The sequence below is a fragment of the Dufourea novaeangliae genome, unplaced genomic scaffold (assembly GCF_001272555.1).
Source record: "Dufourea novaeangliae isolate 0120121106 unplaced genomic scaffold, ASM127255v1 scaffold99, whole genome shotgun sequence".
NCBI lineage: Eukaryota > Metazoa > Arthropoda > Insecta > Hymenoptera > Halictidae > Dufourea > Dufourea novaeangliae.
In genome coordinates, this window is record NW_015373982.1 from 387256 (window position 1) to 399471 (window position 12216).

Genomic DNA, 12216 nt, shown 5'->3' on the forward strand with positions numbered 1-12216 from the left:
AACCACTGTTTGCAAATCATTCGATACTTTCGAAACCATGCATATACTGACGAACTCAAAGTTGATAAAATCGTAAAGGTACTTACATTTGTATTTTGAGGTGCTAGAGTGTGCTTGCTCATCACGATTGTAGTAGTTTTGAGATCTTTAGTGCCACCGGGTGATTTTGGCGGCACCATATCGACAGGACTATTCGATTTGCTTACTAATGATTCAGCTGCTCTTACTACGTCTAATACCTGTATGGTATTAACGTGTTTTTAAAGATTATCTTTCATGTGACTGCATTCTATTTCTAATGAAAACGCGAATTGTCGTAAACCTTACTTTTTCCGGTGTAGATTTTTCTCTTTGCTCGATCAAAGCACGTTCCCTTTCTTCTTGCTCCCACGCCACAAGTTCCGCCTTCATTTCCTGTTCCTGCCTTAGAGTAGCTGCTTCTTCGTCATCGCGATCCAAGCTAGACACACTCTGTGACAAAGACTTAGTACCCTCCGCTGTAAGATCTTTCGACTCTTTAGACGCTCTAGACTCTTTAGATTCTCTGCCGTCAGACACTGGGAAATGAGGCTCTACCTCATTTTTGTCGTACCCTTTGCAAACTACTAATGTGATTGTGTTTCCTGAACACCGAAGTATATTTACTGCTTCTTGATGAGTCGCGCCTAACAGTGATGTACCATTGACTTCTAACAGTCTCATGCCCACCTACGATCGATAATATAACCTATATGATAACCTATGTACACACGAAACAGTTGCTCGCATACTTATACCGATTCAATGAAATAAATTACCTTCAGTCTTCCATCTCTTTTAGCTGCACCACCGGAATTAATTTTAGATATAAAAACACCCTCGTCCGTGTGATCAAGGGGATTGCCCTTTTGTCCTCTAAGTCCACCCTTAATGTGCATACCAAGTTTCTCGCCCGGCTCTTTTGTAATAACCAATTCCTAAAATTTAATAATAAACGTTAATTCAAAATGTATTTCTTACTGCCGACGTGTCAAAAGTTTTTCAGTTAAAGGTTTTACTTTCATATTCATTTCTAGATATTGGTTGAACATTATAAATACGATGATCACCTTGTGTTGGATCTTTTGCATGTAGCAAGAAGCAATTGAAAAATTCTATGTAATCTCAGCCTAAGCAAAGAAGCAATTGTTTGTGATTTGGTGCTGAATTTGCAAGCTTAAGAGAAGGATAAGCACAACATCGAGAAATAAAAATAACAGGTCAAATGCATTGAGTACTTACTGTCACAGGGATGTACTCTATTTCGACCAGCTTGTTGGATAAATTATAGATAATGGAATTAGGTGTGAAAATTGATGTAAGTGAAGCAGCAAGTGCCGCTATTTGCAGATTATAAGCGTCAATTGATAAACATAAAACATGTTTTCCTTTAGTTTCTTAAGTGGAAAATGCATAGAAGAGACTTATTCTATTTAATTTCATCTAAGATTGCTGTTCAGTGCGTATTTTGTAAATTATACCGTGAAACATTTTATTCGGTTTCAAACCTTTTGCATTTGAATATCAAAAATTGAAGCTGCGATAGTACACATTTGCTGTAACTATCTTTTTAGAATTGCACTTTTCAGCGTGTTTGAACTATAAAGCTGTTTTATAGTTAAGAAGCAGAAGATTTGTCCAGTGACTAGCAAGCATTAAGCAAAAATATTCGCGATATATTACCTGATAATTTTCTGGTAAGGGGTCGTGTTGAACAGTCAGCATAATTTGATCTCCTGGTCGTAGAAGTTCCATCACAGCCTCTTGATGAGTAGCTTTTGTTACATCTGTACCATTCACTTTTAATATTCTATCACCCATTCCTAGCTTTCCAGACTTTGCAGCTATTCCGCCAGGAACGACCTAATGTCAAAAATCGAGAATTTTATATTCGTTTAATTTTACCTTTGCATGCAAATACTTCTGAATACTTACATGAGATATAAAAATTCCAGGTTCTTTTGCACCAAATGGTGTACAAGAATGGTCCGTACCTCCAATGATACTGAATCCTAGAGATCCTTCTTTCACAAGGACTACATCCTGCATAATTAAAATTTTACTATTTAAGTTACTTACATAAATAATTTTAACAATGGAATATACTTTCTTAATTTTTGAGAGGTGCAGCGTATAACAAGTAGACTGCGGATGTTTATGCAAATATGTATAAACTACTATAATATGTATAACTATGGACCAATTTCCAGAGATTGGAGTCAAGCAGAAATTTATTCGAAAATAAAAACCTCGATAAATTTTATTAGAAATTCAAGTGTAACAAATTTTAAACAATCGTGTACGTGATAAATCCATAAAATCCACAGTCTAATAATAATAATAATAATAATAATAATAATAATAATAATAATAATAATAATAATAATAATAATCAGCAAAATATACAGTTTAATGAGCATTATACAACAGTAGAGTGAACGAAGGAAACAACTGTAATGTGTAATATTTAATTTTAAGCTTAAAGACTGTATTTACACGTATATTGGGTTCAGCCTTGTGACAGGTAGAAAAGAAGAATATACTTAGTTTATACTACTTACCTATTTCCATGCCAGAGGATAAGCACCCAGTATCAAACAAATACAACGTCCCGCATAACCAAATTTCTAACAAATATTTTGAATATATATCAAAGTGACATCAATCAATTTAGCATGCAGTAAAGACACTTTTAGAAGTAACAATAACTGCAACTTTGTTTTCTTCACAACCGGCCAACCATCTTAATGTAAAGAAATTTTAATAACCAAATCTGCTAAATATAATCTTATACAATCGCATAAAATGCCAATGTATAAATTATATATATATTTTATTGCGCATGCAAAAGGAGGGAGGACCACTTTACCACCACTTTTTAAATTGTTTGGGATAAGCAAATTTTAATTAAATAACGTTTGGAGAAATTCCTGTTACCGATAACATTTACCAGTACAGCGTGTTTATCATCCAAGCATGGAAATAAGTTAATAAATTACACGTGTTAGGATTGAAATTTAACTTGTATATGTGCGAATGATCCCCGTATTAAAACAAGATAATTGTAACTTCAACGACTAACCAAATCATACAGGGCAACTTTTATGTAAACTTTCTGTGAGTAGGTAAGTCTCTTTAACACCCGAACGGCAGTGTCTGGGTCTGTTCTGACACAGGCTTTCAAAAGTAACTGAATTAAGATTAAAGCTGTCCATATTCGATTCAATGAGGTGACCAATTTACCTCGTACAAGTATGTTCAAAAATACATCTAGAGAAAATCGAGAGTAGTGATCAAAACATACCCAGCAACTGCTGATCAGAAACGTCCGTGTTTCGAGGATCAATTATAACCTGAATTGCCCCCAAACCAAAACAGATTCCTCGAACTGCATAACAGAAAATGTAATTCATGCATTCAACTACCAAGCACATACCTCGATGATCACCGGTTGCATCAACTGGTTGTCGGTCACCCTAGTCACGACGGTCTCGGTGAGAGTGCTCTTTGTGATGGTCTCAGTAACTTTACCAAGAGTAGTGGGAGCCGGAGGAAAATTAACATCTCCGGGTAGATTATCAGGCTGCTTTATTGTCACTGTCACGATAGGGCCTTGATGGAAATCTGGTGATGATGAGGAGGTAGGAGGACGCAGGAAATGAGCGGGAATCATAGCCTGAAATTCTTCGTTGGTGATTGGCTTCGGTACCTGTATGTCCTCCTGGGGCGAAGTTGGCCTAGGCTCTGTAGTGGGCGTCGTGGGTGTCGTGCTCGTCGCTCTCGTGGATGCAATCGTCGGCTGTGAAATACTATGCCTCGGGGCAGGCTGTGGGGGAGGTTGGCTATTTGTTGGACTTGGCGATATCGAGGAGGCGTGCTTAATATTCCCGGATTCTGTGACGCCATTCATTTTCGGCAGCTCCATAGTCTCGATTTTCATAGGCGGTGGCGTCTTCGCAGTAGGACTCGGCGACAGTGCCCTGTCCGTATCGACGGAACGTCGGTACCCGGGGTAACCCGGTCTACCTGCTATGTAACTATTGGCATTGTACACCCCAGTGTACGGTTTAGGTGCACCGATTACGCGCGGTGACTTTTCTGATGGTGTCACAACCGTGGCTGCGTTTACTTGGGAAAGTGGTATATCACGTTCGACCACCAGTCGAACGAATCTTTCCAGACCCGTTAGCAGAGCTACCGCTTGTTCGTGCTTAGCACCTCTCATTTCGACTCCATTAATCTAGAAAAAAAAAATAATAATACACGTGTGTTGGTGTTGTATTAAAGTGGTTGTATCTAAAGATTTCTTAACCTGAGTCCGTTTGGTTACACATTTATGAATTACAGTCATATTATATTAAAAACTAACTTACAGATATTACTTTATCTCCAACTAATAATTTACCATCCTTCTGCGCCACACCACCGTCAGTTATTCTCGAAATGTATATTGCCTAAAAAGTGTGTTTTAAAACATTAAAAATAAAAACAATATATACATGTGTATATATATATATATACATGTACTAAATCCAAGTCCGTTTTGGTCCCGTATTAATGTTGTATGAACAAGAACTGATACCATTGGTTCACTGCCTACCTTGACCGAGGCTATAAGTTCCGGAATTTTCTTAGGCTAATTAACAGAACAAATAAATTTTTAAGTATTACAACTAAAGGGTACTTAGTGAAATTTCAATTAAACAATCCATATACCTTCATTCCGTCAGGCGGTAAAGTAGCGTCACCATTTTCTAAATTATGTGGTATGCCTGTAGATGAAACATGAGAAGTTGCGCTCGGAGCCCTACTTGTACTCAGACTAGAGCACACCGAATCCTTCCTTGACGAGGTCTGTTGAATACCGTAAAAAATGTTCAGTATTTCATAAAAAAAAAAAAAGACATTTACCGATACGATACCTGTTCGTATGGCGGTACTATCCTCGTCACTTCTCTCTGAACTACTAGTACAAGAACATTTCCGCATGCTTTTAGAACTTCTACGGCGTCATAGTGGCCTACGTTCACTACTGAAACTCCATTTACAGACAATACTTTATCCTCTACTTTCAAACCTGCTAGATCTGCGGGTCCACCTATGAAGGTTAATTGATTTGTATAAGAATGCCAAATAAAACGAAGAAAATTCATTTTTATCAGTTTGTATACATTCAACGAGGTTACCTTCGGTAACTCTGGAAATAAAAATGCCTTCATCGTCGCCCTTGAAAGGGGTTGAACCGATACCACCGGCTATTGACAACCCAAGACCACCTGTCGTTCTCTCAATATGAATTTCATATTGTTCCTCTCGCACTTCTATCGTAGGTTCAGCATTGGATGTCTCACCTATGAAATTATAAATTCAGTTATTACCACGTACTTTAAATTACTAGTTTCACTGTTTCATTGATTTGCACCTATATTTCTCTTTTTTCCTTTCTTCACATAACACCTGTACTTCTTAGGCATTTTAATTTTTTTTCTATCATAAACAATATCACCTATCATCGATGTGTTTTTTCTTTATTAAGCTTTTCCACTGAATGATTCTTTCTCTGTTCGCATGAGTATATTCGCTACGGCGAAGTAGATTCGTAATTGGATAAGAGATAAGATAGTTGATAAAAAAATGTGAAATATCTTATCGTGGTATTTCTGTTTGCTGTTAGTGATTACAAAACGGTAACGTTAACGAGTCCAGAAGTGTTCGTCGTTCGATGCAGTTGCGAAGAAGAAATATAAGGAATAAGTGGAATATTTTACTTCGATTTCTACACGAATACCTAATATTTTAATTGTGTCTTTTAAAAGATTTCTCTATGCAGTTAATAGAGTATAAGAAATATGATTGTTTTACCTTGGCTATGAGTGTCATAATTTTCTGTAGATTCTGTGGTTGCTGGGATGGATGCAGGAGCATCATCGGTTTTCTTCATGAGTGCCTACAGACATTAAAAAAAAACTGTATAAAATTTGTTTCATTTAGTTACAAGTGTGAATACTGTTGTTCCCGATAGTGAATCGTTGAAATTTGTGTTTTTAGATATATAACAAACTTGCCTGCGCAATAATCGAAGCTACCTTTTCCTTGTCCACAGCCGTATGGATACGTTTATTTTTCAAGTGATGCGGAGTATCTCTACGATGAAGTCTATTCGGCCTATTTGAATCACTGGCACCTTCGTAATCAACCCCTTCTGCTATAGAAAATTCTACGTGTCTCCGAGTTTCTTCGCTTTCAGACTCATCATCCTCCTTATCATTCCTATCCCTCGGTTCAGAAACTGAACCATCAGCTCTTATTTCCTACAGGGAATCAATTGTACGGTTAATAAATTAATAAACTGTTACTGACACCATATACTCACAGCGTTAGACTCTGTAACGTATTGATTAGGAATCACTTGTGGCTCAACGTTTGCCTGGAGGTCCAAATTATCAGCTAATGTTCCAGATATGGTTTGCTTTTGCTCATTTTCTACAGATTCAGGTCTCTCTTGTTCTTCATCCTCTTCTGCAGCAGCTAGTTCTAAATCGCTAGGTTTTGTAAGTATATCAGTCTCAGTTTTATCTAAACCAAACGTTTGAGAAACATCCTGGAAAAAATAATATTGTTATTTTCCACATTGAAAAATTCTCTAAATAAAGATGTTTCGATGGAAATACTTGAAATGACAATTACCTGCTCTTCCGTAGACGCCGACCTACTCTCACTTTTTCCTTTACTGAACAGTTTATGGGCTTTGGCTTTTAATTCTTTCGGATGTGGCGTATTCTGCCGTACAAACGGTGTCTGAAATAAGGACAAATATTTGCACAATCGTGTGTCACTCGAAAGAGAGAGTGGGAGAGAGAGAGAGAGAGAGAGAGAGAGAGAGAGAGAGAGAGAGAGAGAGAGAGAGAGAGAGAAGGAAGAATAAGACATTTTTGTTTCGTATATTCAGTTGATGTAATTTTCATACAGTGAGTCATAAGAGTAATAACGTTTCCAACACGTAAGGTACCTTAATAAAGTTATAAACTTGTATCTAATGAAACTAGGAGCCTTTGCTAAATACAGCTTGCTCACCTCCTTATCGGTTTCTGGAGCTTCGTCTGTAAACTTCACGGAATGCGTTCGCGAAGCTTCTTTCTCTTGCCAGCCCTCGTCATCGCTGCTGCCAACCTCACGGATTTCACCAGCCTGAACTGCATTCCTCATTCCAACCATCATACCCATTCGACCAGAACCTGATAAAAAAGAATTAAATCAGGTACGCGTCATCGCAATATACGGAAATCAATATACCAACCATCGTAATGAGTTTCTAACTGCGGTAGAAGGAAGCAAGTTAATACTTCTTGTTCAGTTTCTTCGTCGATATCGGTTTGAAACGTGAGCATCGGCTGGGCTTGATTTTCACTTAACCATACTGCCTTCAAGTTCAAATTAATCAAGGAGTAGGGCAAGTATTGTAATCTGCGAGACAAGCGTTGTTAATAAAACTTTATCAAGGACCGGAACAAATAACGTTAATTGCTGAAATGCAAGTTGCTGCAATATTTCGAGGATAACTAAATGACGTAAGAATCACACACCTGTTACCAGATACGTCCAAAACATGAAGGGCTGTACACTGTCCAACTTCAACTGGAAGGTATTGCAACTTGTTGTCTCTTAAAGATAGAACACCTAACTTTTTCAAATTCCCTGTAACGAAAGAATAATACATTAGATTTGAATTATTCTCACTAACTATCTAGATTTACATCAAACCATTGTTCCTTACCAATTTCAGTAGGTAACGACTGCAAACTATTCCTATCCACGTTTAAATTGTTAAGATTAAGAAGTTTTCCCGAAGTTACAGGCAGTTCTAGGAGAAAATTTTCAGTGAGAATTAATTCTTGCAAATTCTCACACCTGACGAAGAGGAAGACGAAGAATACGTTAACATTTGTTGTTCTTCTTCAGCACTGTTAAAGTTTTAATACAAAAACAGACGTTCGAGTCTCACCTGCCTATATTCGAATTTAAAGTAGAAAGCCTATTTTGATCGACCTTAAGAATGGTAAGTTTTTTAAGCTGCCCAATTCCGTCGGGCAACTTTTCAATGACATTCTGCGACAAATGCAAGTCAGTCAAAGACTCCAAACCGCCGATTTCTTCAGGAAGGTCTTCTAAACGGTTCTCGGAAACATCTAAGCATGCTAACGTTTTCAATTCGCCGATTTCCGGTGGCAAATGTTGCAACTGATTATGATCCAACCATAATTCCTGCAATGCCGGCAATTTCCCTATGTGCGATGGCTAAAATAGAAACAGGAGATTCCTGAGGACCAAAAGGTCCAACTGCTTTTCTTATACGCTATACTCATGATACTTTTAAGCTCATTTTACCAATTCCTCAATGTCATTGTCACCGAGATCCAGCCGCTCCAATTTATACAGTTGCGATAACGACTCCGGCAAGGATTTGAGCAAATTTTCTCTCAGCTCCAGTGATTGCAACGACTCCAAACTGCGAAACAGAACCGTGAAGAAGAACTCGTCATCAGCGCGCCGAACACGAATGGGCTTTCGATTAACAACAATTTCAGCGTAACTAAAGCGTCGTTTACCTTCCGAAATCAGGAGGTAGATTCGTGAGAGACATATCATTAAGCCCTAGAACGGTTAAACTCCTTAACTGCACGAAACCTGCCGGAAGCCTGTAACAATAAATGAAACGTCAATTTTTCGATCGAAAACTATGGACAAAGTACGCGACAAGCGAATAAAATAGAAGAATTCATGAACCTTGGAATTGGATTGCTACTAAAGTCCGCCACCTGAAGTGCCCGTAAATTCTTGATGTTCTCAGGAATGTCTGGTATATCTGTAATAAAAACGAATAAATAATTTATGCGTATTCTTCATCGACAACAGTTGAGTAGGAAAAAAAAGTAGAGATGTGTCCGCGCTGTATCATCTCGAGGATAACCTGCCTCATTATCGATTTCCGGTTCCCCTAACAACTTTATCGTGTCGAAAGATAAAAATCGTCAAAGGATCGATTTTAAGCTGATCTCGAATTTGGATGTGGATCGAAATTCTGTCGTTCAATTACTAAGAAAAAAATTATAATAAATTAAACAAACGATTTGCTCGGACCCATCTAGCCCCTAGATTATTAAATAGAACAAAAAATTCTAAAGGTTTAATTTAGACGAGTTATGGTGCCTCCCCTAATCGAGAGAGGAAGACGGAGAGCTCACTCTACCGTCGTTCGAAAACGCTCGGTTTTCTACCTTTATTCGTTAAATTCCTCGGACCTTATGGAGAACAACCAGGAATGCGGTATTATCTCACACAACAGGCGACCTGCATTCTTATGCAATGCCGGTGTTTAGTTGGGCATTTTTCTCGAAACCATTCATCATCGATTACCGCAATGTAGTGGTGGCTTCCTGTAATGAATTAATTGTCGTGCGATCGCCTAGTTAATTACGCAAGGAAGGGGTGTCGACTGAACGAGTAACCACTTCCGGATTACTTACTTGTCCGTTGAATCGGAAAATGTTGTGTTCGAATAGGTAGCGTCTAAGAATTTCATCCTGACGTTTAAATTAAGCCCACCACTCGCGAACAAATCCTAAATATTCCAGTATACATATACACTGACCGAATATTACAATTGATCCTACGAGTTTGTGATGGCGATACATTTGAATTATGAAATGAAATATGGATATTATCGATACCGATACTCGCAATCAAATTATAAGTAATAAAATCGAAAAATCTCCGAGAATAGTCGAACAATTGAATCCGATCACGGTTGCTGTGAATCATGTTAGGCGTTGGTAACCGCCTAAAGGCGTGTGCTAAACGACAACAGAAACCGTCGATAACGTCTGACGAAGGAAAGAGTACGCATACGACGGATGCATACACTGTGTCACGCGAACAAGCATATGCACGATGCTCGAGCGAGTGAACGTAACGACAGTGACGTGTGGAGCAATTACAAACTAACCGTGATTCCGCCAGGCGGAAGAGACAGCATCTCCCCAACCCCCCTTTCGTTCACCGGGGTCTCTTTGTTCCGAAAAGGATGTTAATGATCGGCGAACAAAGGTGTACGTCTGAGGACTTTTATGGCGACGAATCGATACACAAAAGCCAGCCTCGTAATTAGCGATGGGACCGGGTTCAATACTGTATACTCGTGGATCGATCCAATCGATCCAACACGCAAGATTCGAGGAGTCGACAGTATTCTCACCCTATAATCACGCTCTATTGGCCTCGTTCTAATCGTCCTAGCAGGAGACATTGATGGCACGTGTGATGTTCTAAATTCTAAACAAAATGAACTTTCGACATATGAATTCGACATACAATTTTAATGCGATCATTGAACATTCTAGTGATCTATGGTACAGTTACTTGTGAAGCTGTATCGATCGTAAATTCTACTTTTGAGATTTTCATGGAAAACCGCACAACCAATGCTCTCTATAAATGCATGGCCAGGTTCCAATAAGAACGTTTATTGAGAGGTAACGTTGTACTGTTGACGTACCAGATACCCACACAACCATGACGTACAACTGTCCTTTGAAGTTCACTATCAACAGCAAATCATTCAACAGACTCGAAACACGATGAAAGCATGCGTGATCGATCTCAATGTGTCGAGACTAGTCGAGTGCTCTGCTTACCGATCGACTACACGAAGCCATCTATGATTTTCACAGTGAAATGTCTCTTCGGACGATACGGCCGGCAAGTTCGGTTATCAACCACGTTACACACACCGTTTACAGTAGGACATTCGTTTATTGCATATTTCAGGGCTGTAGAGTGTAAGGGGCCGAAATCCAGGAATTGTGAAATAAACGAACTCGAATCACCCGCGTGCTTTCCCCACCAACGGTCCGTTCACTTGAGAGACGTAGCTATGTACAGTCTCAGTTATTTTTAGAGATATCAAAAAAGTTTATCCACAAGAGTTATTCAATATTGAAACATTTTACTAAAACAATATCACATACAACCGCACTTTCTGTGATGAAAAATATGCGAGTCAAACGCGACACCGTATGTATTGCGTTCCTTCCTTGCTGGGCAACAGAGTGGGGTATGCGCACGTGTGTACAAAATACGTATGGGTGAGAGGCGTTACCAATATACAATGAAACGAACTCCATTTAACGAATGTCTACTGTAAATGAATATTTTTAATGCGTCGATTCGAGGATCTTCGGCGCACGCGCGGAGTAGCGGCTGGCCCCCGCAAGTGATCGCAGTTTTTTTAAGTACGTTTACATGCACGCGATACACAATGATTGATTCAAAGTATATCGAGGTCAGGTTATAAAAGATGCTCGATGAGAATACGTGTTACGGAGGATACACACCACGCGGACTAAAAAATCTCGACGACGACGTCGTGTCGTTCACGTCGATTAAGGTGGCCCCGGAACGAGAACATCGGAAAATAAAGCTCGTTTTTCGTGGAAACCTTACCCAGCCGCTGAAACAAAGTTATAAGCGTTCTCGACGACGGAACTGCCCCGTTACCGTCAACGAAATCGTTCGAATCATGCTGTTCACGTAATAAACATATTTGTACTCGGTTTTACTACTCGTTATCTAATGAAATATTATCATTTATCACGTTACTTTTCCTTACATTGGATATTTTTCTTCCAATCTTCGGCAACTTCTGCAAGGTTAGGTGTGTCTTCGGTCGAAAATTGAAACGAAGTTCAGAACCTAACATTTTGTCCGGTTTCATTACGAATGTACTGAAAGCAGTTTCCTTCTGTAGAAAGACATTACTATTGTAAATCTTGAAAGAATCTCCAATGATTCTTAAGATGACCGAAGGAGTGGGGCCAGTTCAGTCGCGACGGGTAAACATTTCGGTATTCGACGCGATAATGGGGGGAAGCTTCTAATCTAAAATAATCGGTATAAAGCGTAATTTTGCGCTACCATTTAGAGTTCTCTGTGTGTCTGTCCACGAAATTTCATGTGTACATCGATCCCACGGTCTATTATGCAAAAAGGCGAAGCTACTTCCCTTCAATGACCACAGGGTTCCATTTACTCGGACCGTACGTAGTGCGTGTTCACGTATCGGTGAACTGGTCCCCCAACCACCCCCTACACGTTTATACGTCCTCCGCCGTCTCTTCTCTTCCAAGGTAAATCGCAAAGGCC

The 12216-nt window shown here is 39.1% G+C and overlaps 1 protein-coding gene across 1 annotated transcript in view; it reads right to left on the reverse strand.

Annotated features, from left to right (window-relative positions):
- Window positions 1-12216, reverse strand: part of LOC107187285 (protein lap4) — a 40422-nt gene that overhangs the window by 10184 nt on the left and 18022 nt on the right. The window contains 23 exon segments of the mRNA XM_015575347.1: window positions 87-239; window positions 328-708; window positions 798-956; window positions 1702-1881; window positions 1954-2061; window positions 3455-4258; window positions 4392-4492; window positions 4543-4654; window positions 4735-4872; window positions 4941-5116; window positions 5205-5369; window positions 5881-5965; window positions 6084-6329; window positions 6392-6619; window positions 6706-6816; window positions 7093-7253; window positions 7316-7482; window positions 7602-7713; window positions 7793-7926; window positions 8021-8313; window positions 8404-8524; window positions 8625-8714; window positions 8803-8881. Coding sequence (XP_015430833.1) covers window positions 87-239; window positions 328-708; window positions 798-956; window positions 1702-1881; window positions 1954-2061; window positions 3455-4258; window positions 4392-4492; window positions 4543-4654; window positions 4735-4872; window positions 4941-5116; window positions 5205-5369; window positions 5881-5965; window positions 6084-6329; window positions 6392-6619; window positions 6706-6816; window positions 7093-7253; window positions 7316-7482; window positions 7602-7713; window positions 7793-7926; window positions 8021-8313; window positions 8404-8524; window positions 8625-8714; window positions 8803-8881 — 4304 coding nt within the window.